Here is a 24765-nt window from a genome sequence, read left to right as displayed (position 1 = left end):
ATGCCTGCAAGGACAAACCGGTGTAACTGCTAAATCTTCCCCTCAAACATGCTAACGTTTGCAGTGTTTGTAATATTCACTTTTCAAAAATAAAGAATTCAACTGATTCATAAAACTTTCTTTTACATTTTATAGGTCCTCTTTGTTCGGATAACATATTCATTTCTTTGCTCTCCTGATTAATTGAGAAAGCGACAGTGACTCCTTGTGATTAAAACACATTGTTGTAGGGCTAAAAGTGGGCAGCTATTGCTTTGTTGGACTTTTCATACGTATTGCATCCTGTAAAGAAGTCATGTTTAATGAATAGGACAGGTTGCATACCTTCGGGAGATGAGAACAAGAATAAATAGTAGAAAAATAATCAAAATACCGCATACCAGTTTTACACATGGAACTATTTGCAGGGTAGACATTTGTCTTCACACGGCTTGTTTACGGTGACGGTCAAAATAATGAGTATTTACCTGGGTTTCTTCATAGTTTTATCCTATCTAGTTTGGTTAAAATGCATTTACTATCGCCATCGGCGAACTTTGGTGAAGTCGTTGAAACGTGTAACGAACGTTTTATCGAGCAGCGCAACGGACGGCGCCGAAGTAAGAGCTCTGATTGTAACTGCGCATCCGGATGATGAATGTATGTTCTTCGCGCCAACGATTATACAACTCGTTGAATTAAATGCCAGCGTCCACTTGCTGTGTTTATCCGAAGGTACGGTGACAGCACAACAGTACAACATAACAAGTTATAAGTTAATGAGTCAATGTTGTCATGTCAAGTTGAAATACGGATCTTCACGAGTGTGATTTGTTGCTAACTAACGTCAGCTAGTCTTAGTTACATGTTTCTCTCGTGTGAGTTAGCAGAAGACACTAATGAAATGGAAGCTCTACCAGAGCTGTAACCCAGCTTTCTGAAACAAACATCACACATTACATGAATGTGTAGCTACAATGTTACATGTCTGCCTCTGTTTTAAAGAAATGTGTCTCACTAACACTATTATGCTGATAGATGCGATGAGACAACCTTACTCTCTGTAGTAATCTAGTTTAACCTCTTGGCGCCCTATTGTTTTAAACTGGTTTTGGTTAAAAGCACAGTTGTTGCTATCATATACCACTAAAAACAGACAGATCTGAAAACCATGTGTGGGCATGACAAACGGTCTGGAATCAGGAGGTTGTTTGCCGGTGTCTTATTTGTGATTTCTGTGTGGCTTCCTCTAATCGACCATCTCATTTGTTGTAGGAGATCAGATCAGTACCATTTGCTCCGTTTTGTTTTTTCCGGTGAGGTTTGGAAAGATTTCAGAGATTGATTAGTTGTTGAATTTTAATATAGGAAAATCAAAGAGAGAAGGGTCAAGCCACACAATCAAAATCTGATATTCACACAAAATTGTGTTTATTGATTTTCAACAGCAACCAGCTTTTTCAGGAAATGCTTTACAGTCTTAGTGTTCATCATCATAAAACAAATTAAAGAAGGCTTTAATGGGTGAACTAAATGGGTCAGCTCACTACTACATAAATGATGGGCTACATAAAAAAAAACCTGAAGAACAATCAGCAAGTTAAGGTATCAAACTTTGTTTCCCCATTTTAGGTAACATCGCTTAGGGTATTATTAAAAACACAATGTTGTTAAGCTCCATATTTCATTAAGATCCAACATAAGTGGGGTTTTTAAATAAGATTTTGAATAAAATTGAATGTCTAAAATTAGACCTACACAAATGTGTCCTCCTATACAGGAAACTACTACAATCAAGGAGCAGAGCGTAGACGAGAACTTCTCAACAGCTGTGCCGTGTTGGGGATACCAGCCTCCAGAATCACCATAGTTGACCATAAGTGAGCAGCATTCTACACCAAACACACAACATACAAATTACAATATTTCAGTGCCTTTTGATATTGACAGCACTGTATTTGTCTTGGCTATGCTGTGTGATGTACAGATCTGTGTTTAAAGTAATTGTGCTTTACATGTCCATTACCTACCCCGAATATTGTTTTTAAACTTAGGAGAATTATGAACTACTAAGTAACCTAGCAAAGTACAATAACCCTGTCATCAGTTCAGGACATGGGTCTCAGCATTTGTGCCTGTTGGAATTCAGAGATTATCATAAATCAAACCCATGCTATTACAACAGAACCAAGGTCTGTACATTTATGGTTATCAACTAGCTCAGTTAATCTTGGGTTTTCCTGTCTGACTAGGAGCATACACATGTGATAGAAATGGAGTTGTAAACAAAGCAACATCGTCGGAAACCTCAATAAAGTACTTAAAGTTCATGTGAAGTACATGTGAATTCAGTTTAGCGACATTCAAAAATAACATGATCAATATGATCACATCACTGTAATTGAAAAGAAACATTCAAAATAATTTCAGAATATTAAATTAAGGCTAATGATATGCTGTAGATTATTATAGGAACTGATTAAGTTTTTTTACTGAGTATTTTTGCTGTTTTTATCTGATAATTAAAAACATGTAATTCAGATTAAGTTAAGTAATATCTGACTGTTTCTGCTGCTAGAGCAGAGAGGAGAGAAAAGAAGAAATGTAGTTGGTCTGAGATTAATTTAGTCTGAAATGTTTATTTTATACTCATGGGAAACATTTAACAGTGTGTCAATAATGTTTCTAATAAAATGCATCCGAGGGTTTCATTTTTATTTCTCCTCATGTTGTTCTGAGCTGCAGTGAAGGAATAAGAGTAAAGGCATCAATATCGTCCAAATCCTGTCAGGAATCAAATAATCTTTGTTCAATTGAAATTAAGCGATACTATTAATTAGAGTATGTATTTATTTAGAGTGGACTCATGGAAAGTCTGGAACAGAAAAATGAATTAAATGATCTATGGAAATTTATGTTGTTCTTTATTAATTGTCACTCATTGTCGAACTCTTTTGTCCCAGTCAGGACCCTGTAGGAAGTATGACTCCAGTGTTCTGATTGGGTGGTAGTTGGATTGTTAACAATATATATACATATTTTATATATATAAGTGAATAGCAATGCAGCCCTTTATTGCTGTTTCTTGTTTTGGAAAGCCTTTCAGCATATCTTTTCTCTCAGAGTTATAAAATGAAGGTTGCAACTCTGTGTGAGTGGTTCCGTAACATTTTTCATGAAGCACTCGGTAAGCAAATAGTCTCCATATTCCATCTTTGTTGCAGCAATGGGAAAGTTTTCTGTTGTTGTTTCTTTAATGCTTTCTCAATCATCAGAGTACTGCAGAAAAATCCACAATGAAAATGTTTCACAGTAAATCCCTTCACCGAATTAAAGATTTGTTTCATGGAATGCCATAAATCATATATAGAAACAGAATTAGTACTGAGTATGGCTGAGTTATTCACAACCATTGTCATTTCATGTTCAAATAGGCGAGCAGAGCTCGGAGACAGAACTTCAAACTGTATTGTCCAAATTCTTGTGGAACTTGCTCCTCTTCTGTTTTCTTCTATATTTTGTTTTCTTGTTGATGCAGCTGGAAGACTTTCAGTCCCATGGCTCTGTCTATTGGCAAGTTCAAGTTACAGAGAAAATAGTTGTCAGAGTTGATGTTGAAAAGCGGGATTTTTTTGTTCCTCTCATCAACCCTGCAGCTTCCCTTGAAAATGTTCTGAGATTCTCAGAACCTGGGGGCAGTCTACATGTGAGCATCTACATGTTGGCTCGCCAGCAGAGCTGTATGAACTCTGGTACTAACCTGGAACTCACAGTAATAAGCTGGCAGCCTGCCAAGGTCGTCTGCCCCAATGACCATTTTGTGCCTGTGTGTGTGAGTGAGTGTGTGTGCGCGTGCACGCGCGCGGACTTCACAGTTTTATCTTCTTGTGCATACAGAATATAGCTGAACTTTGATCTTGGTGCTGTCTGCACTTCTGTTGAACTGGAGTGTAGCCCATTTTCCCTTTCTGTGTATTCTGTTGTTTGCCCCAAACACACACCTCACACTTTGAGAGCCGCAGCCCCACTCATTCACAACCTGTCTCTCTCTCTCTCTCTCTCTCTCTCGCTCTCTCTCTCTCTCTCTTTCTCTCTCTCTCTCTCTCTCTCTCATTCTCTCTCCATCTCTCTCCGTCTCTCTCCCCCTCCTCCTGTCCATGTCTGCTGGAGCAAACTGCTAGGGACTGTGGGATACATTTTGGCAGCACTCTGAGCTCTGCTAATGTAGGTCATTCCAAACTGTTTTTCTCTTTGTGTGTCTTTACATGGTTAGCCAGCCTCTGGCTTTTGCTCTCAACCTTCTCAGCCCAAATATGTGCAGATGCGCATCCTTAACTTGACCCCTCCCTTTTCTTTTCGCCCTGGTCATTTCATTGTGCACAAAGGGGGAAAGGGAAGCAGTGCAAAAACGGTCGGCCAGTTCATTATACACAGCACTAAATTATTGTAGAAATGTAATGCTACATAGTATAGTAACGATCTGCTTTTGCAGAAAACTACAGACAAACCTTCATTGTTTAAACGCAGCTATGAAAATGAGGACCTTTGCACAAGAACTGAATTTTGAATGCAATCAATAGACAAAACACGGATCTCTACTTCTGCCTGGCAAAAAAAATATCCTTACTTTCGTCTGCCAAGCAACGTAATTTTTTTTTGTTTTTGTTGATGAGTGCGAACACTAACCAAGACATGTGACGAACATTAGAATGTACGCCTTGTTTTGCTTTGTTTTGAAAGTTTCGGGGGGGGAAATCCATCTCAATGAGTCAGTTTGTGTTGTGATGTCACTTCAAATCTGGTCTTGGCTCATATTAATGTAACCCCGACAGTGGAGGATTTATATAAGAACAGTTATGATGTAAATCATCTTATGACAAGAAATAAGTGACATTGTCATCGTGTGTAGGTGTATGTCGACGTTAGACCTGGTATAACTTTTTATCATGTAGCAAAAAGTAAAGTAGTAGTCAGTACCAGGCTATCTGTCAAGATGTATTTTTTCCATTAAGGGCCTTGTGCATGTACTGTCATCTCATTCACTCGGCTTGTGTGATGCACTGACTCCACTGGAGGTTTGTTTGCAAGCTGAGGTCTCAACCTCACAACAAATGTCTTTGGCGCAGTGTGGGTTACGTTTCTCGATGACAGATCTGAGTGAAACTATCGGCCAGTTCTCCAAGATGACAGGAATAACAAGTGGATTCAGTTGTAGAATAGGATTTTCCCTTTAATGCTCACTGAAAAGGACAGCTGTGTTGACAGTATCTGGGGCTCCAGTGCATGTTGGGGCCTTTGTGATCAAGCTCGATCTGAACACGCTCTGCTGCCTCTCCGATTTGCACTGGCTTGACCTCTGTCTGCTCCCTGGACCCCATTGTAGCTACTCACTGCAAAAAATTCAATCATTCCACCACGTCTCCATTACATTATCAGACTGAACAGAGGCCTCTCTCTATCTCATCCACCACGTCGCTCTCTGTCCATGAGAGCATATTTTATCATGCGTCACAAGTAAATCCCAATCTGAATGCTTTCGTTTTTTGATTGGATGAGCGTAATTTCTGTGTGGATGTAAACACGGAGCTCAGTACAAGTTTTCTGAAAGGGGAAAAGCCATATACACCGCAGTAACAATCTGCTCCCACACAAAATTTAAATATACATTGATCTATTGTAAAAATAACCCTCAGTGCCATGGCAGGGCACACTAAATTGTGGAGAGATGTTCCAGCACTGCCACTGACCTCAGGCTGTGCTTTCGTCCTAGATACAATTTATCATCGCCGCACATCGGCCTCTGTGTAGTTAGTTTTCCCAGTTATTGAATACTGCAACCTCATCACAGAAGATGGATCTTTTTCTGCACAAATTACTTCCAAAACAAAAAACTAACAGCATTATTTCCAGGGTTGCCCTCATGACAGCTTATTACCTTAACATGGGGCAATATTTGCAAAAACCTGCTGCCGCAGAATTGTGAATCTATTACTGTTCTTTTTTATAGTTGTAACTGCCTCATTACAGTTGGATATTGTGGGTGTACTGGAGGCATTTAGTGGCATTTCAGTCATTCCCAGCAGGACATATAATCTGACTGTGCGGACAGAAGTCTGGCAGTTTCACGGGCCTGTGGTCCATGTGACCAGACTAAACAAGCTCTCCCCCTCTCCCTCTCTCTCTGTCTCTCTGTCTCTCTCTGTCTCTGTCTCTCTCCCCCTCTCTCTCTGTCTGCTTCTCCCTTTTTCTCTCTATCTAACTCACTCACACTCACACACACACACACACACACACACACACACACACACACACACACACACACACACACACAGAATCCCCGCACTGGGCCAAAGTTCAACAGCTGCATATTGATGCCTGCAAGCAATTAGACATCAATATGCAGAGCTAGAAAAGGGAGCTGGGGAGGTTACTTTAGGACATTTTGTACTGTTGCCATGGCAAACTCTTAGCCTGCATCCTGCATGAGAAAGGTCAGGTGTCTCAGACTTGTGCTTAGCTACGGTTGTCAAGCTGTAAAACACAATAATTAATAACAGATTAAAAAAATGCACCGTGCAAAAAAAAGAAAATGAAAACATGGGCTACAGTGAACTCTCTGTGAGTTGACTCTAACTGTGAAATTAGGATACTTCATATTTTGCACTTAGGCCCAAAATCTAACAACGATTTTATTATCTGTCAGTGTAAAGATGACAGATTAGGATATAAGCTTGTACTTTATTGATTTCAGCAGCATTTAGCATTTATTTAGATTGGACAATTGACAGGGACATCCAACTTAAAACAAAAACATGGACAGTCATAGGCAATATGTAGGTCATCGAAACAAATGTCCCAGCAACACATTCACTTGATGACGGAACATTTTTATCTATCTCTGAACCCCTGACTCTCCATCTCTAATCTCCCCCCCCACACACACACACACACACACACACACACACACACACACACACACACACACACACACACACACACACACACACACCCATCCCCCACCCACACCCCGGCACTCACATCGAAGGCAGCCAATAGATTTGTGGCCTAATCCATCACTTCCCTCTACTAGCTCAACTGTCCTGGCTCATTGTTTGAAACAAAGGGGAGGGAAACAACTGTTGCCCCCCCCCCCCCAAACCTACATCTTCATACATGCAGAGATTCACTCTACTTGAAAGGCAATCCATGGGCCTGTGGTGTGTGTGTGTGTGTGTGTGTGTGTGTGTGTGTGTGTGTGTGTGTGTGTGTGTGTGTGTGTGTGTGTGTGTGTGTGTGTGTGTGTGTGTGTGTGTGTGTGTGTGTGTGTGTGTGTGTGTGTGTGTGTGTGTGTGTGTGTGTGTGTGTGTGTGTGTGTGTGATGTTGCTGTTTTCTCTTGAGTTCAACAGGGATGTTGAATAACATCCCTGTTACTAAAGTGTTACTAACATTTATAAAAAATATTTCTGCCTTAAAGGGTGCCTGTGTATGTAAAGAAGGCTGAGACATTGCTTGATGAGATGTTTGATGTGTGTTGTCTTCAGGCTGCAGATTCAGATGAGCAGGATGCTAATGATCTTCTGACCCTTCACCCACCAGACCTCCCCACACTCCCTTGTGTAGCCTATTTTCGAACGCTTGGTCAAATCTACTCTGTGCAGAAATATTTGGTGCTTTAGTTTAGACAGAAACGAGACTGTTCACCCTCAAAAACATGATGTTGTGTAGAATGCCTCTGACATTCAGTTACAGTGGCGTTACAACACTAACAGGATGCACTCCTGTACCTCATTGGTCCTATTAACTTTGAAGATAACCAGAGTCCCTTTCTTTGCTCTCCAGAAAACTTCCAGACGAACCGAAAGCTGAATGGAGCATCTCTTTGGTCTCTTCTATAATTGTGAATCACATAAGAGCCCACTCCCTCAACATGGTATGCCACTCTTGTAATTTACTGTTCGATGTTTCCCTGACATTTCTGTACAAGGATCCATGTATTGTTTTGTTTATACCATATGTTTTGACACCACCACAGCTTCCTAGTGCATTATCCCAGTTCCACTGTGGTCTGTGTAATAATCCTGTCAGCCGCAATTTTTTTTTCGCAATTTCTTTTCGTGCAATGCAGACTGTATTTTGAGCCTCCCTTAAAAACAAGGGGAAATGGCCTCTGCTGCAGGAGAAGGTTTGGATTCTGTTTCTGAGATTCTTATCAGTCCCAGTGCGGTCCTGCACCATTAGCTACTGGGAATGTGGCAAATTAAGAATCCAGGAATTTTCTTCATCCAGTCTATCTCAACAAGGGCAAAAATTGTCAAACGCCCTGACAAACAGGAGGTACAGCAGGGTTCTTCATTCCCTCAGCTGCTGATCTCTTTTTGTTATCGAAGACGACGACAAACACACACCCCATCTCCTCCCATCCTGTCAAGCTCACCAGTGAAAAATGCCTCTTAAAGAAACATGTCGGTCTCACATGAACATCTTCTCTAATAAATATTGGCTGGACAAATAAGCTCAGAGATAACATACAACAATATGTGGAAAGTAGTTAATTCTTCCTTCTTTTTAAACAGAATGACTCAGCAGTCTGACTCCATTCCATTCTCCTGCTTTTCCATTGCAAACCAGCAAGATCGTACAGATTCCGAGTTTACATGTGGTGGCTGGGAGTTTAAACTTAGAGCAAAGTAGAGCAAATGCCAAGACTAGTCAAGCACTTTTTCTTTCCCTTTGACCTGATTCTTTTTTTTCGCTTGCTTCCTCCAATTTGCAAGCATGCACACACAGAAAAGGCTTTTTAAATACCAGTTGTCAGCTGCCAAGCAGCTCCACTATTCAGACACAGAAACCCTTCCACTAACCCAACGAAGATCTGCCGCTCTGTTTTCACCTCAGTTTATTCACTTTAAGATACCCAGATTCTGGCTTTTCACCCCTCACAATGTGATCTTTTGTTATTTCAGGTGCTGACCTTCGATGGAAGAGGAGTGAGCGGCCATGCCAATCACATAGCCATCCATAAAGCTGTCAGGTACTGCCTGAACTGAAAGTCTTCAGAAAATCAAAGATATACTCAAAAAAAGGCAATATTCCGGGATCTTATGTGGCTTACACATGCACAGAGAAGCCAGCCCACAATCATAAAACGCTGCTCAGGAAAATAAAAAACATTTAGACGCGCATCAACATCCATGTCTCCAAATGCTTCCCCACAAAGACACACACACACACACACACACACACACAACATGTTTTTCAGAACTGGTCTCTTACATAGCTGAGAGGTCATCCAAACAGTCCTCTGAGGCACTTGGCTCTGCTCCCAGGGAGCAGCAGTAAATCCTGTCCCTGAAGGGGTGAGGTGGTAGGGCAGCTCTGGTTTGATGAGGCCAACCGAGCCAGTTGCATCAGACTTTTGGTTATTAGAGAGAGAGAAAAAAAAAAGTGTTTTGCACTGTGAAGTTGTTCATTGCTGTCCCCATGTTGCACTGATTTCCCCCCACTGGGCCTGTTTGGCTCCGTCAATCTGTTGGCCTCAAATGTTAATAGTATGTGAGCTTTTCAAATATCACTTTATTTTTCCCATTAGGCTGGAACTCACATGGGGCTTTGTACTAGTTTCATGTTGTTGTTGTTGTTTTGTTTTGTTTTTTCGACATTTGTAAAAACTATTGCATATAGAGGTGGAAGTCTATATGGAAGCTTGACTGTGCTCCTACCCACACTTGAAGAATGATGTTATTTCGACACTGAAAAGACCTCTGCAGCACCCTGGGGGCTACAGCATGACCCCAAAACACACACGGTGGTAGATATATTGCATATATTGCAGTAGCTCGGCTGCAGCACTGAATGGTGCTTTCTGTGAGCTTACAGCCACACTGACCTACTTCTTAACCATTTGTGTTGGAATCAGAATGACCTAAACTCGTAAGTAGAGACATGACACAATGGCTATTTTATTAACCAGTTGCCAACACAAACCCTGTCAGTAAGATGTATCATAAATGTTTGCATCCTGGACATTTTCATTGGGTAACATTGTTTGTTTTTTTCTCCACCTACAGCCATCTCGCTTCCACCGGACAAGCACCTAGTGGTAGGTTTGACAAAGAAAACAAGATGATGTGTATTTCCAAAATCTGTGATCGAGGTGTCACAGATTTTTCCAGAGTTTTTTAAATTAAAGATACATATCTACTTCATGGTCAGAAATGAGAGAAGTGGCTTCCACCACCTTCAAAATCAGCATTTTTATACATTGGGAATCCTAGAAAGTACTGTAAACAGACTGGGTATTTTGTTAATGTAGAGCGCCCTCTTCTGTTCAAAGCGGTTGCATGAGTCTTGTGTCTTTATGTTTTAGTCTGCTTGCGGCAGCATAAGGCCAGTTGGATATTAGAAAACGTCAGATGCGATCCAAACATTTCTCTGCCTTCTACTCTGCCCTTAAACTAAATATGTCCCTGTCATTCCAGATTTTCTCATGATGATGCTGATGGGGATTTTTTTAAATAGTATGTGAAAGGAAAAGTGGGAATGTGAGGGGGGGTTCATGTTACAACAGGATGGTTAGTTGGGTAAACATTCAGGCCCACAGACCACAGCCACAGTTTGAGCAGACGGCCTGATAAGCAACGAGCATCCGATGTTGGCCCATGTAGTTAATCATACATCAGATCTAAACTGTTGCCACAGTAAACACACGCCTTATTCAAGACAAAATGACTTTTGCCCGCCTAACCTCTGTACCTGCAGTGAGCCATCTTAAAAACATGCAAACCGGTTATTTATCACCAGACGTTTACTCCTAACCTGTAGGACTGGTCTTACTGTAGCCTGTAGGGGAGGCGGAGGAGAATTAGTAGGCCCAACGTGACTGTAATAAGCCCTTTTCCCTCCTGCTCATTACCAACCGGTTTAAGGCTCTTTTGCTCCACAAACTCCTGCCGCGTGACAAATGCTGTATTTGGAGCTGTCAGTACCACATTGACATTATGCGCTTGGTAACCTAATGTGATATTTCTATTCTGATGATCCGATTTCATCCAATTTTCCTATGATTTCACGTGAGCACTTGACTCCCATACAATTGAAACCACTAGTGGTTCTCACAACTTACAACTACAACACACATTCACACAAACAACCTAATTAACTGTCTGCTGCTGCAGTAAATGTTTAACAACGTTAAATGCTAACTGGGTCTCTGTCTGTTCCACTAGACTGCTGTTTGCTCTCCCTGGTGACTGTCGGCCTCCTCAGGAAGTATATCTCCTTCCTGGAGCTCCCCCTCAGCTGGCTGCTGCCCTCGTGCCTCCGCTGCATTACAGGCTCGCAGAGCTACAGGAAAGCCAAAGTAAGACAGTTTGTTGGCCAAGACATTGTGGAGTCACATGTTTTTAGCACATCCAGAATGTAAGAGTGGAGATAAAGTTAGTAGAAGGTAACGTTACAGTAAAGTGAGGTGTTGAGGATTAAAATTATGTCCCATTAACTAACGCTAGATATGGAAATTAATGTATTTTCATGGAACTTCAAATTTTTCTCCACCTGTTATGGGTTATACGATCTGTCTTCTTTTGTCAGACGGCAATGCTTTGTCATCGCACTCAACTCCTGTGGTTTCGTTACCTGTACATCGCCTTCTCACGGTACATGTTCATAAACACATTCCAGAGGATCCCACAAGGACCAAAGAACCTAAAGATCTATTAAAAGTTTGTCCCATCCTGATGCACTGACTGTTACACTGTTAGGTGTCCTAGGAGTGAATGTAGCCGTTTACAGATCTGTTGAGCAGCTTTGCTCACAGTGAATACAGATGAATCTTACAGTTTATCTGCCAAAGTTGCCTGCATACTTTTTTCACAATCTCTCCATGAATAAAGCTGACAGTACTTTTGAAATAGCAACAATAGATATCGTCAAATGTTTTTGTTTTTTTCACAATGTCTTTATTGTTTTACACTGTATGAAAAGAACACTAGGGTTTGAGTCATTTGGGGAGCGGCTCTTTCATTTTATAATTTCAGACTGTTGAGAATACTGTATTTCCATTGTACTACTGATTAAAAAAAGACTTGATTCTTAAATCACAGTGGTGTTATTTGGTTACTCTCAGCTGTTTTTGTTGAAGGTCAAGACATGTCTCTGATTGTCTTGTGAGCTTGCATGCTTTCTTCCCACTTCTCCCCACAAAACTTCTCCACTGTGACACTGCGCACAGTACCTGGATCCAGACAGTGTGGAGCAATGCCTGGGGAGAAAACAATAGCGACAAAGGGCCGTTCACTGGTTTGCATATAAACAATGCAGTCCATCGTCTCCAGCACATTTCAGTTCCAACTTTAGTGAAGTGGTTAAGCGGTTCAGCTTTCACTAAATGCTAAGTATACGGTTTCAAGTCTGGTTATTTTCCTGATTTCAGTGAAAGATCATTTAACTCCGGGACAGTTTGGAGTAAACACATCCGTATTAGTTTGCAGTAAACAGAAGGATGATGAAATAAGTTTACAACACATGGTGTGACTGTCTCGTGTCAGCAGTTGGGGGTCATACCGTAGCCGTCTGGGTTGGAGCGTGGAGTGTAGAAACTTTGAACTCCACAGGTTTTGCAGAAGGTGTGCTGAGCAACATGAGTGTTAAATGAGTATGTGGTCAGATTATCTAACCCCTGAGAAGCAAAAATACATATTATTCACTTAAATGGCTTGTATGATTTCAAACTTATAAAGAGAGGCATAGTTTCCTACCTGTAAGAGTGTGAAGTGATTTTTTGGAACAATGAAATGATGGTTTTGTTTCTTTGTGCAAATGCTACAACTGGAAAACAAGCACACGTCAGTTTACACTGATATTATACAGGTAACATACATTGTTTAAAACTTTTTTTTACCCACTTAAAATGGGCTTAGGCCACAATCAAAAGTTTTGGAAGAAAACAACCTATCCATTTCAAATTTAATATAAAAAGATGTCTCGATTCCTTCATGTGATTGTGAAACTATTTTACTGAATTAATTATCCATACTTGCAATGGAAAACATGGAGGTCTGGGGAACTCCAGACTTCAAATCTAACAGCCTCACAGTGGCAGCCACCTTTATGTTTTACAAGATCCATTCTGTAGGTATAACGAAAAGAACAAATCATCATGTTAAATACATGTGTTGGTATTTGAGCATTGTAATATGCTAAGCTTAGTTCAGTTACTTTGCTGTCGACAAGTTAAAGAACAGGAATGTATTTACCCAGCTCTTTCTTTAGGGCCTGGTGAAACTGGTGTGACTGTGTGTTGGTTGTGAAATCTGCTGACGTGGAACTGGGCGTTCCAACCCAAACAACCGACCTGCTGAAGAAAACACAATGACCCTTTTCAAGGTCTGTCACGGATTTGGGTCACATTTACATTAAAAGCCTCTTGCTAAGTTACAGCTTTTACCCATTAACAGCTATTGATGTAGTCACTGAAGATGTCAGAGTTACATTAGATTTTAAAGTGGCTACCCCTATGAAGAGCCTGCAGGTTTGTTGTCCCGCGTCATGGGTACTCGTGCTTGTTTTTCCTGGAACACTTTGAGATGGCTCATACTAATTCAAGGTACAGGGATAGGGCAGACTACTGCAGATTTTCACAAACACATTCGTCAGAGATTGAAGTTCAGACACACCCAGCCCTGTGAGAGGCCCTTGGGCGGTGCATCACGAGTTGGGTGTCATATGACAGAGTGCTGGAAGGGGGGAAAGGCAGTGTGACCCAAATACATAAATTATAACTCTCCAAGCTGGATCACATCTATAACCCAGGAAAAGGAATCCAGCGGGCTACAGTCCCCTCCACGTGAGCTTTTGCTCTTTGGTTTAATTTAGTTAACAGCGACACTTCTGTCTTGGATGCTGGAAGATAAAGATGAAAATCATGGGTCAGCACTTGAAGCTGTCACTATCATACTGGGTTCCTTTGTTGGTTCCCACAAACTACTGAGAGAGACCACTGACCTAAATAGCAGATGCTCGAGTACAGTTGGGTCACCTCTCTTTGGGAACATATAAAAATAAATCCCACTGCACCAAATGAAAATCCTTGTCTGACTGACTTTAAAGATCAACTCGACAGTCAATCCACACATTCTATAACAGTATTTATCAGTATTACTCATGCCAGGAGCAGTTAGACCTATGCTCATGGAAATGGGATCAAGCATTTTACTGAAACTATAATAAAAAACGAGTAGCTCACCTTTCTATCCTACCTTCTTTTCGCAATGTAGGAAAAGAAAATCTGCAACCAACATTACATTTTAAACTGAACTGTCAGTCATTCCGGTTAAACCATAAAGATAACAATATGCCTAGGAAGCTAGAAATGATCTTATCATGTCCTGAAAGGGAAACAGAGAATTGAGAGGGGAGAACTATTCAAACCTTACTGTATGGCTGGGCAGAGCATCTCAGTTTGGCAAATAAAGTAAAGCATAACAATATAACAGTAAGCCACAAACTGCAAATATTGTCTCTCTAGATCTCAAATATCCCTTGTTTCATCATTAGGCTCGTGACCATGCAGTTTATGGTCACGACTAATAGTGTTCAGGTTGGATACAAATCATGAATGTATTCTTTATTTAGATTGTCTGTGTAATAAGAAACCTGATGTGGATATGGACTGCAGATGAGGTAAAGTGGGTAAAGGAGGCCAGTTCAGCAGTGTGATCTCTCTCTTTGCCCCAGATATTTTTCACAACAGCTGGTCTCACGTTTACCAAGCACGTTTCCATCTGTTAACGAGCACGTTTCATGGAGATCAACGGGAGTCCTGTCTGTACATGTCCATCTTCTGCACCAGTCACATCTGTGCATATTCAGATCGACGAGTTCTTAATATAACGATGGGTACTTTTTTGTTGGTTGTTTATAGGGGGAAGGAGAAGCATGTGCAGATCAAGTGTGTACAAATACGCAGGGCAAGCTGTCATTATTAATACAAGTTTTACATATTCGGGTAATGTATGATTCTTGAATAGGTCTGTGTTCTAACATAAGCCCATACTCATAAGTATAAGTTAGTCATCAGACAATACGTTCTGTAACACAGCAACCAATCACTGGTCAAACAAACAATTGTGCCGTCCAATCAGAAGCCTGGGCAATGTCCCTGTTGCTGTGTTTCTAGCAAATTCTGGAGCCATTGCCGGGGTGTGGTGAGATATTAGTCCGCCCCGGTGGCTATGTCAAAACATTGTTATCATCTAAAGTATAATATTTTTGACCAATTGTTCCCCTTTATCACTAGATATATTATAATTTCTAAATTACGGGGTTAAAATAAATGTTGTTTGTCTAAATAGCACGCGACGGAGGAATGAGACCTACTTTTACATGCGGACGGATATTGACAGATGACGTACACAGACTCTAGTATATAACAGGCCGCTTGTGTGTACTACAGCAGTTCTACAGTGGAAGCAAAGAGAAAAGACAGTCTACGCGGGCAACTTGCAGAATTTATACTGCGTTCCTTCACAGTAAGTACAAGATCAACCTCGGTTTGAGTTGTTCTATTGTTGTACTTTAGAGAACTTAAAACGCGGGTGTAGTTCGTAACCTCTTTAATGTCTAGTGTCGTCATATTACAGCTTCGTTTCAAGAGTAATGGTGACGGTAGTGTCTTTCTCAAACCGACGTTAAACTGTCAGTAAAAATTATGTCGACCGCCTCCGTTATTCCTTAGCTCTGCACAGGCCGCATGTGTCGTTTGTTTCGTCGAAACTGCACCACCGCAGTGAGAAGCTAATGCTAGTTGTAGCAGTGACTCAACGTTTCCAGTATCGTCCATTAGCGGCTAACAGTTGCTGAACAAAAGGAGCGTCAGTGATCTCAAAATGGCGCTGCGGCAGGAATGGCCTCTGAGCTGCCGATAGTTGGGAGCTTTTCACCAAATTTCCACCCGTAACATTATTTTTATTATTATTATTGGAGCTTTATTATTATTATCGTCATGAATCTTATTTGATCTTGCAAATAACTTGAGTATATATTTAATAAATGTACTATAGTCTTTTTTTTTTCTTTTAGTGAGGGAGTTGTTTTTTATGTTAATGAAGAAGTCAAAGCGTTTTGTTTTATAAATCCTGCTTTTATGTGTTTATTCCATGTAGGCTAAAGCATGCAGATCTTCGTCAAGACCCTCACTGGCAAGACCATCACCCTTGAGGTTGAGCCAAGTGACACCATTGAAAATGTGAAGGCAAAAATCCAGGACAAGGAAGGCATTCCCCCTGACCAGCAGAGGCTGATCTTTGCTGGCAAGCAGCTGGAAGATGGCCGCACCCTCTCCGACTACAACATCCAGAAAGAATCCACCCTCCATCTTGTCCTGCGTCTGAGGGGAGGCATGCAGATCTTCGTCAAGACCCTCACTGGCAAGACCATCACCCTTGAGGTTGAGCCAAGTGACACCATTGAGAATGTGAAGGCCAAGATCCAGGATAAAGAAGGTATCCCCCCTGACCAGCAGAGGCTGATCTTCGCTGGCAAGCAGCTGGAAGATGGCCGCACCCTCTCCGACTACAACATCCAGAAGGAGTCCACCCTCCATCTTGTCCTGCGTCTGAGGGGAGGCATGCAGATCTTCGTCAAGACCCTCACTGGCAAGACCATCACCCTGGAGGTTGAGCCAAGTGACACCATTGAGAACGTGAAGGCCAAGATCCAGGACAAGGAAGGTATCCCCCCTGACCAGCAGAGGCTGATCTTCGCTGGCAAGCAGCTGGAAGATGGCCGCACCCTCTCCGACTACAACATCCAGAAAGAATCCACCCTCCATCTTGTCCTGCGTCTGAGGGGGGGCATGCAGATCTTCGTCAAGACCCTCACTGGCAAGACCATCACCCTTGAGGTTGAGCCAAGTGACACCATTGAAAATGTGAAGGCAAAAATCCAGGACAAGGAAGGCATTCCCCCTGACCAGCAGAGGCTGATCTTCGCTGGCAAGCAGCTGGAAGATGGCCGCACCCTCTCCGACTACAACATCCAGAAAGAATCCACCCTCCATCTTGTCCTGCGTCTGAGGGGAGGCATGCAGATCTTCGTCAAGACCCTCACTGGCAAGACCATCACCCTTGAGGTTGAGCCAAGTGACACCATTGAGAACGTGAAGGCCAAGATCCAGGATAAAGAAGGTATCCCCCCTGACCAGCAGAGGCTGATCTTTGCTGGCAAGCAGCTGGAAGATGGCCGCACCCTCTCCGACTACAACATCCAGAAAGAATCCACCCTCCATCTTGTCCTGCGTCTGAGGGGAGGCATGCAGATCTTCGTCAAGACCCTCACTGGCAAGACCATCACCCTTGAGGTTGAGCCAAGTGACACTATTGAGAACGTGAAGGCAAAAATCCAGGACAAGGAAGGCATTCCCCCTGACCAGCAGAGGCTGATCTTCGCTGGCAAGCAGCTGGAAGATGGGCGCACCCTCTCCGACTACAACATCCAGAAAGAATCCACCCTCCATCTTGTCCTGCGTCTGAGGGGAGGCATGCAGATCTTCGTCAAGACCCTCACTGGCAAGACCATCACCCTTGAGGTTGAGCCAAGTGACACCATTGAGAATGTGAAGGCCAAGATCCAGGATAAAGAAGGTATCCCCCCTGACCAGCAGAGGCTGATCTTCGCTGGCAAGCAGCTGGAAGATGGCCGCACCCTCTCCGACTACAACATCCAGAAGGAGTCCACCCTCCATCTTGTCCTGCGTCTGAGGGGAGGCATGCAGATCTTCGTCAAGACCCTCACTGGCAAGACCATCACCCTGGAGGTTGAGCCAAGTGACACCATTGAGAACGTGAAGGCCAAGATCCAGGACAAGGAAGGTATCCCCCCTGACCAGCAGAGGCTGATCTTCGCTGGCAAGCAGCTAGAAGATGGCCGCACCCTCTCCGACTACAACATCCAGAAAGAATCCACCCTCCATCTTGTCCTGCGTCTGAGGGGGGGCATGCAGATCTTCGTCAAGACCCTCACTGGCAAGACCATCACCCTTGAGGTTGAGCCAAGTGACACTATTGAAAATGTCAAGGCAAAAATCCAGGACAAGGAAGGCATTCCCCCTGACCAGCAGAGGCTGATCTTCGCTGGCAAGCAGCTAGAAGATGGCCGCACCCTCTCCGACTACAACATCCAGAAGGAGTCCACCCTCCATCTTGTCCTGCGTCTGAGGGGTGGGCAGTAAACTGCTGCATGATTCCATGTTCTTAGCCAAAGTCTCCTCACGTTAATGTTCTCTAAATATTACGAAGTTGTTACATGACCAAAAGTTTGCTGCACATAATTTAATAAAGAGTTAAACTGAACTTCTTGATGTTGTTAATCCCTGATGCAAATGCAGTTTAAACTCACATGACAACACAGTATGCACTTGGTTATGACTATCAGAGGTATAATTAAATGGTGTTTAACTACCTAATTTATACAATAATCGTTAGAGGGGTACGTTTGTTAAACTAGAAATCTTAATGCATAAAGCTACAGATAATGTCTAAAATGCTTAATCGCGTAATGTGTTGAGGCTTGGTGCAAAATGGGGCACCTTAGGTGTAAATCCATTTAAACTTTTCATGGTGATAAGACTGAGCCAACTCTAATTGACAGTGGTACCACACATGATTACATCAAAGTTATTCATGTCATTGATAAAGTACTCACATTTCCAATCTTCTTTGTCTTCAAACTGAAGACTAGAGACAAAGTGAAGTAAAACAAAATATAAAGTACAATAAATTATCAAATTTCCTGATCATTCTCAATTCAGTATGAACATCTTAATTGTCTACCATCAAAATCACAGCTCCTACTATACAGTTTATTAAAAAAATAGGTTGAAAGAAAAGCCAACCAGCATTTTTTTTTTTACCAGTCAATGCTAATATTGATCAGGTTTTCATATCATGTACACTATCTTTAAGTTCATAATGGTCCATTAAATGTATTGGGATGCTGTCCTAAACATGCAGATTGCGTACAGAGTACATATATTCCTAGATTTGGAGATACTCAGGTGTCAAACCTATGAATGGTTACTAGAGTCTAGTATATTTGCTTTGTACATCATTACTACTTTCCAATACAAATTTTTTTTAAAGAGCAGAGTTATTTGGACATAGTTGAATGGTTTGTTCAACCAGCAGCACAGCTTTAGGTCTGCTAAAAGCTTTCAACAGCGTGGTTAACTGAATCAGTTGCGGAGGGTTTATAAAGTTGCACACTTCAGATGGGTGAAGATGTTTTTTATACATGAGGATGGGGTGCCATCTAGTGTTGACCTAATGGGCAACATGTTTCATTCAAATTGTATGGAAGGTAAGATGAATAAGGAAACAGTAAATGCAATTAACCTGGCATTTTTTGTATTTAGGCTGAACATTTTGTATTATTGAAGGATACACTGTATAGCATCTTTATCACATTTCTTCTTCCTATGTCCTGATGGCAGCCAGAAAGGAAACCAAAGCCTTCTTATATGCTGGGTATTTTATTATATTTTACAAAGTTAGAAAGACATCAAGACATCTATGAAAATCAGTAGCAGAAAATTCACACATAATGCCTGTTCTTCCACATGCAACTTAATGAATGAGATTGACCAAATTGTGTGATCTATTTGGTGCAAACAGTGATGACATATATAAAGATTGGGCCTTCAGACATTAAGGAGGTTATCTACATTTTAATCAGTGATTGAAAGTAATTAAACACATGTACTTGAGTATTTCCGTTTTATTCTACTTTGTCCTACGGTCCCACTACACTACAGAGGGAAATATACTTTTTACTCAACTACATTTATTTGACAGCTAATGTTACTTTACAGATTAATGTGACCTCACAAAAAATAATCTAAATATGGAAGGCCCTTGTTCATTTTTGAAATTCCTTTTTATTTAAATAATTGCGAAATCACAACATACATTATCTCAAGGTACTTTACATAGTAAGGATGAGACCTTACAATATTACAGAGAAACACAACAGATGCCACAATGAGCAGCACTTGGCAACTGTGGAGAAGAAAAAACTCCCGTTCAACGGGAAGAATTTTCTAGCAGAACCAGACTCAGTTGTCATCTGCTCCAACCGGTTGGGGTGAGAAGAGAGAAATGGGGGAGAGAGGAGAGGTGGGCAGAGACAAGTTCTGTAACAGTTGCTTTAAGCTCTGTCAGACTGGTTTTTATGATGACAATTGCAGATTCCTGCACCAGTGGAGAGAGAAAACACAAAGTTAGCGACATGTAATGTAAAGACATGGGGGCAGAGGGAGACAAAGAGATGCTCAGTGCATGATGGGAGTTCCCCCAGCAGTTAAGATTGATACCCTGTTGAGTTTCACTTTAACTGAATGGTTATCCATTTCACATAAAGAGACATTTGCTATTTAAAATTGTTCAATTTAAAAAGATTAGAAAAACAAAAAACAAATTAGTGCTGCGGAACCTAGAGGTTTCTTTTTTCCCCCGGCCAAATTAATCATCTCCAGACCCCCTCATATTTATTGTGTGATCCCATGGAGGGGGGCCTACGCCTACATCTAGATTGGGAATCACCAAAATAAATTGCAGAACTGTATACAATAGTCAAAAGTTGTTTCAACTCACCTGGTAAATTGTTCCCCATACAAAGATGCATCATTGTCAAGAATCTAATAATATCGCATTTAATAATATAACAGTCACAAGGCTATTTTTCCACAAGGCTACTTCTGCTTTTGATACTTTATGTAAATTCGGCTGATAATACTTCTGCTCTTTTGTTTGAGTATGATTTTTAATGGCAGCACTTTCACTTGAAATAGAGTCCTTGTACTTGTACAATGACACCCCCCCCCCCCCCCCCCCCCCCCCCCCCCCATCACTGATCTGAAGTCACAAGAAAGGCAAAGGTTACAGATGACACTATGCGAACGCAATGTGGATTATAGAGAGAACGGGGAATGTGCTGTGGTATTTACCATCTAATCCAAAAATAAACTGTGCTCAACACTTCTATGTGGATAATCTGGCGTCATCTGTTTATCCGGCCAGAGGCATTTATCTCATAGCACTGCTGACTCGACTATCTGCTTTGGGTTTGTGCATCAAGATCAGGAGTGTGCATTTGCTACTCATTGAATTATGAAAACAACTATTTTATTTTATTTTATTTTTTTGTACAGAGTAGCTCTACTCTGAAAACCAGAATAGATAATACACACTTGACCTATTCAGCCAGTTACTCTCAAAGACGATGTTAGAAAACAGTTGAAGTGAGTCTAACCAGTATTCTGTTAAACAAACCGATTGCTTGCTTGGTTTTGTCATTTGAATGCATCTTGTCTCAGTATTATAGTATTGAATTTATATGGTCTTCCTGGTTGATTTAATTTGAATAAGAATACTTGACCCCTGCTGTCACAGCAGCCGATGTCACGTTATTTGAAAATAGATGAATAAATAAAACGCTTGGTAGCAAACACATTGCTTCAGCTCTCCTCATGACCTCTTCACATGTGACTCGTGTTACGACTGTAACATGACTGTCATGCAGTTAAGACAATAGATTCTTTGAGCAACATATCACCCCCAAGTCGTCATTTATTTTGTTATTGGAATGAAATAGATTTACAAACTTCACCCTTTCACCTATAGGTAAATTATCATCTTGGTTAAAAATGTATTAATTAATTGCATTAGATGGAAATTCTTTGCAGTTATTCTTCCTTTTGTTGGCAAACTGCATTCACATTATCGTTGTTTTGATGTGTACAAAATGGCTAAAAATGATAAAAACAAATAAACTCAGTGTTAAAACTGTGAATACTAAAAGTGGGGACTATTTCCAGTGGCGGATGAATATGGGTTGATGACGCGTGTCCAGTATAAGTGCTCCTGTCCCCCTGGCAACAGCAGTCAGAAGGAGCCGTCGTCATCGGAGAGCAGCACGAAGCACCGAGTGACTGTAAGTACAACCGTCGTGGAGAAACCTTATTGACCAGCAATATTTTTAATTTATCTGTCGTTCCACCAGATTATAGCTTCCGTTTATTTCATCTGTGGTCGCTTAGCAGCTAACCGCTTCGAAAACAGTACCTGCGGAGACTCGTTGGCAACGGGAAAGAAGAAAAGAAAAAGAATCGACTGTAACTAATAATGCTCGTTGTCGACGATGTGCCGCGGTAGAATCTACTTGTCCGTCGTCAACTTGAACAATAATCCGGAAGACATCTGCCCGCGTTGACGAGTAACAATGGTACAACGTTTCGAGCTGTATCCTCCATTAGCAGGTGACGTTAGCCGAACAAAAAACGAAAGCAAACAACAATAGCTTGTTTTTAAAATGGCGCCGGTGCTCGAATCGCCGGCTTCCTGCCAGTGTGTTCATGTGATACAGCAGCTCTCCTGTGGTCATGATGGACAGGTGTGTATATACTGAACCTGTGACACGAGGCATCTGAAGGGACATTTACTGTAAATGTACGATGTTGTGTGTCAAATTAGCAAGGGACTTTTTTCATAGCAGACTGGTCAAATTCAAATGACATTTTCTTGCTCACCCTGTCAAGCTTGTGAGGTCATTTTTTCTCATTAAAAAGTGTAACATGGAATCTTCATTTTCCCCAGAAAAATCTGTAGACATGCAGATCTTTGTGAAGACCCTCACTGGCAAGACCATCACCCTTGAGGTCGAGCCCAGCGATACCATCGAGAATGTGAAGGCCAAGATCCAGGATAAAGAAGGTATCCCCCCTGACCAGCAGAGGCTGATCTTCGCTGGCAAGCAGCTGGAAGATGGCCGCACCCTCTCCGATTACAACATCCAGAAGGAGTCCACTCTCCATCTTGTCCTGCGTCTGAGGGGGGGCATGCAGATCTTCGTCAAGACCCTCACTGGCAAGACCATCACCCTGGAGGTCGAGCCAAGTGACACCATTGAGAACGTGAAGGCCAAGATCCAGGACAAGGAAGGTATCCCCCCTGACCAGCAGAGGCTGATCTTCGCTGGCAAGCAGCTGGAAGATGGCCGCACCCTCTCCGACTACAACATCCAGAAAGAATCCACCCTCCATCTTGTCCTGCGTCTGAGGGGAGGCATGCAGATCTTCGTCAAGACCCTCACTGGCAAGACCATCACCCTGGAGGTCGAGCCAAGTGACACCATTGAGAACGTGAAGGCCAAGATCCAGGACAAGGAAGGTATCCCCCCTGACCAGCAGAGGCTGATCTTCGCTGGCAAGCAGCTGGAAGATGGCCGCACCCTCTCCGACTACAACATCCAGAAAGAATCCACCCTCCATCTTGTCCTGCGTCTGAGGGGGGGCATGCAGATCTTCGTCAAGACCCTCACTGGCAAGACCATCACCCTGGAGGTTGAGCCCAGCGATACTATCGAGAATGTCAAGGCCAAGATCCAGGACAAGGAAGGTATCCCCCCTGACCAGCAGAGGCTGATCTTCGCTGGAAAGCAGCTGGAAGATGGCCGCACCCTCTCCGACTACAACATCCAGAAGGAGTCCACCCTCCATCTTGTCCTGCGTCTGAGAGGTGGTCAATAAATGATTCCATGATTTTACTTGACTTAACTGGCAACCTAACCCAATAAAAGATGAGATCTCGAATTACATTGTTTTCCCGGGTTTTTTTTGCACACGTGTAGTAAAATCTGGTCAAATTAAGACGCATGTGCCATAACCATTCAGCTATTGGGTCACCCCCCCATAAACCAGAATGACAAAGCAATTAATAGCGTTGTCTCAAAGACCTCCATTTTGAATACTTAAATTATTTAATTAGTTATTCATTCATTTCATGTGACAACTCAAGATTGTACTATGTGATAATAATAAGAAATTTAATTCATGTACAGAATACTACAGGTTGGTTATTCATAAAAAGTGATCGGATGTGACTGCATCATACGTGGCTTCTTCAACTGGAGAATTAGGTAAAGGTAATGTTGTATATGGATAATCTGGGACCTGTAAAACCTAGAGCATTAACTTTTATAATAAGTCCTGTAATAACTGCATTCAAAGGCCATTCAATGTAGTGTGAAATGGCACGTGTAACCACTAGAGGTCACCCTCTGTGAAGGTACAGTTTTACTTTACATGTTTACTTTGCCTCTGTACTTCCATGCAAATGTGTAAAACAACTTAAAACCTAACCAATACATGTTTGCACATTCATAGAACAAAAATAGTTTTTCAGTATGGTTTCGGCAGTCACATGACTGTCTCTTAGACTTTCTTTTAATCTGATTGTTTTTAATCTGACAGAGTACATAATGGTAAAAAAAACCCAGCTGCTCTGCAGAAATGCAGCGTTGCACTGGGGATGATTTTAAATTTGAATTCAGATGGCGAAAGGGCCATTATGAACAGTGCTGTGCAGAAGTCTTATACACTTAAAGGGTGGGTGATTCATAGATAGATGGATAGATGAACATTAATGATCCCAAACTGTGCAACTCCAGCGTTACAGCAGAAAGGTATCAGTCACACAACCCGCCATACAAAACAGAAAATAAAGATATAAAGAATGTAAATAATATTAGTCTAAGTATGCAATTAGTTACCAGTATTGCGCATAACATAGTAACAGGAAGGTGGAGAGGTGCTGTGATTTGTGTTACAGTCAAGAGTCCGGAACGGCATGTGGCAGGAAAGATTTCCTGAAAAAGTCCTTGTGACAACAAAGCTTTATGAAGAAGGTTTGGAGAAGGAGCTCCGCTGTCTGTCCAGTGTGAGGTGGAGAGGATGG

General features: G+C 41.8%; 3 protein-coding genes across 11 annotated transcripts; 2 read left to right on the top strand and 1 right to left on the bottom strand.

Moving 5' to 3' along the window:
- The first annotated feature begins 296 nt into the window (after positions 1–296).
- On the top strand, positions 297–12075 carry pigl (phosphatidylinositol glycan anchor biosynthesis, class L). Of its 2 annotated transcripts, none has more exons than XM_035626423.2 (7): positions 297–714; positions 1760–1859; positions 7820–7910; positions 8944–9011; positions 10048–10079; positions 11206–11339; positions 11570–12075. In XM_035626423.2, the coding sequence occupies exons 1-7, from the start codon at positions 456–458 to the stop codon at positions 11696–11698; spliced, it is 813 nt and encodes a 270-aa protein (XP_035482316.1). In that variant the 5' UTR covers positions 297–455; the 3' UTR covers positions 11699–12075. The 2 variants fall into 2 exon arrangements, with proteins under 2 accessions (XP_035482316.1, XP_035482317.1); XM_035626424.2 differs by having other exon boundaries at positions 387–599.
- On the bottom strand, positions 11915–15494 carry cenpv (centromere protein V). Of its 5 annotated transcripts, none has more exons than XM_035626426.1 (7): positions 15356–15494; positions 14740–14834; positions 13234–13334; positions 13014–13106; positions 12736–12805; positions 12542–12656; positions 11915–12239 (listed from the first exon to the last, which is right to left on the bottom strand). In XM_035626426.1, exons 2-7 carry the CDS (start codon positions 14758–14760, stop codon positions 12121–12123), a joined length of 519 nt encoding a protein of 172 aa, XP_035482319.1. In that variant the 5' UTR covers positions 14761–14834; positions 15356–15494; the 3' UTR covers positions 11915–12120. The 5 variants fall into 5 exon arrangements, with proteins under 5 accessions (XP_035482319.1, XP_035482324.1, XP_035482321.1 ...); XM_035626431.1 differs by having other exon boundaries at positions 12542–12608; XM_035626428.1 differs by having other exon boundaries at positions 13234–13331.
- ubb (ubiquitin B) lies at positions 15369–24540 on the top strand. Of its 4 annotated transcripts, XM_035626411.2 has the most exons (4): positions 15369–15507; positions 16141–18199; positions 22640–23550; positions 24479–24540. In XM_035626411.2, the coding sequence occupies exons 2-4, from the start codon at positions 16149–16151 to the stop codon at positions 24538–24540; spliced, it is 3024 nt and encodes a 1007-aa protein (XP_035482304.2). In that variant the 5' UTR covers positions 15369–15507; positions 16141–16148. The 4 variants fall into 4 exon arrangements, with proteins under 4 accessions (XP_035482304.2, XP_047186419.1, XP_035482301.2 ...); XM_047330463.1 differs by lacking the exon at positions 24479–24540 and having other exon boundaries at positions 16141–18195; positions 23092–23624; XM_035626408.2 differs by lacking the exons at positions 22640–23550; positions 24479–24540 and having other exon boundaries at positions 16141–17924; positions 18153–18327.
- The last annotated feature ends 225 nt before the right edge of the window (positions 24541–24765 follow it).

This window comes from Scophthalmus maximus, chromosome 2 (genome assembly GCF_022379125.1).
Source record: "Scophthalmus maximus strain ysfricsl-2021 chromosome 2, ASM2237912v1, whole genome shotgun sequence".
NCBI lineage: Eukaryota > Metazoa > Chordata > Actinopteri > Pleuronectiformes > Scophthalmidae > Scophthalmus > Scophthalmus maximus.
This window is presented reverse-complemented; position numbering and strand designations above follow the sequence as displayed.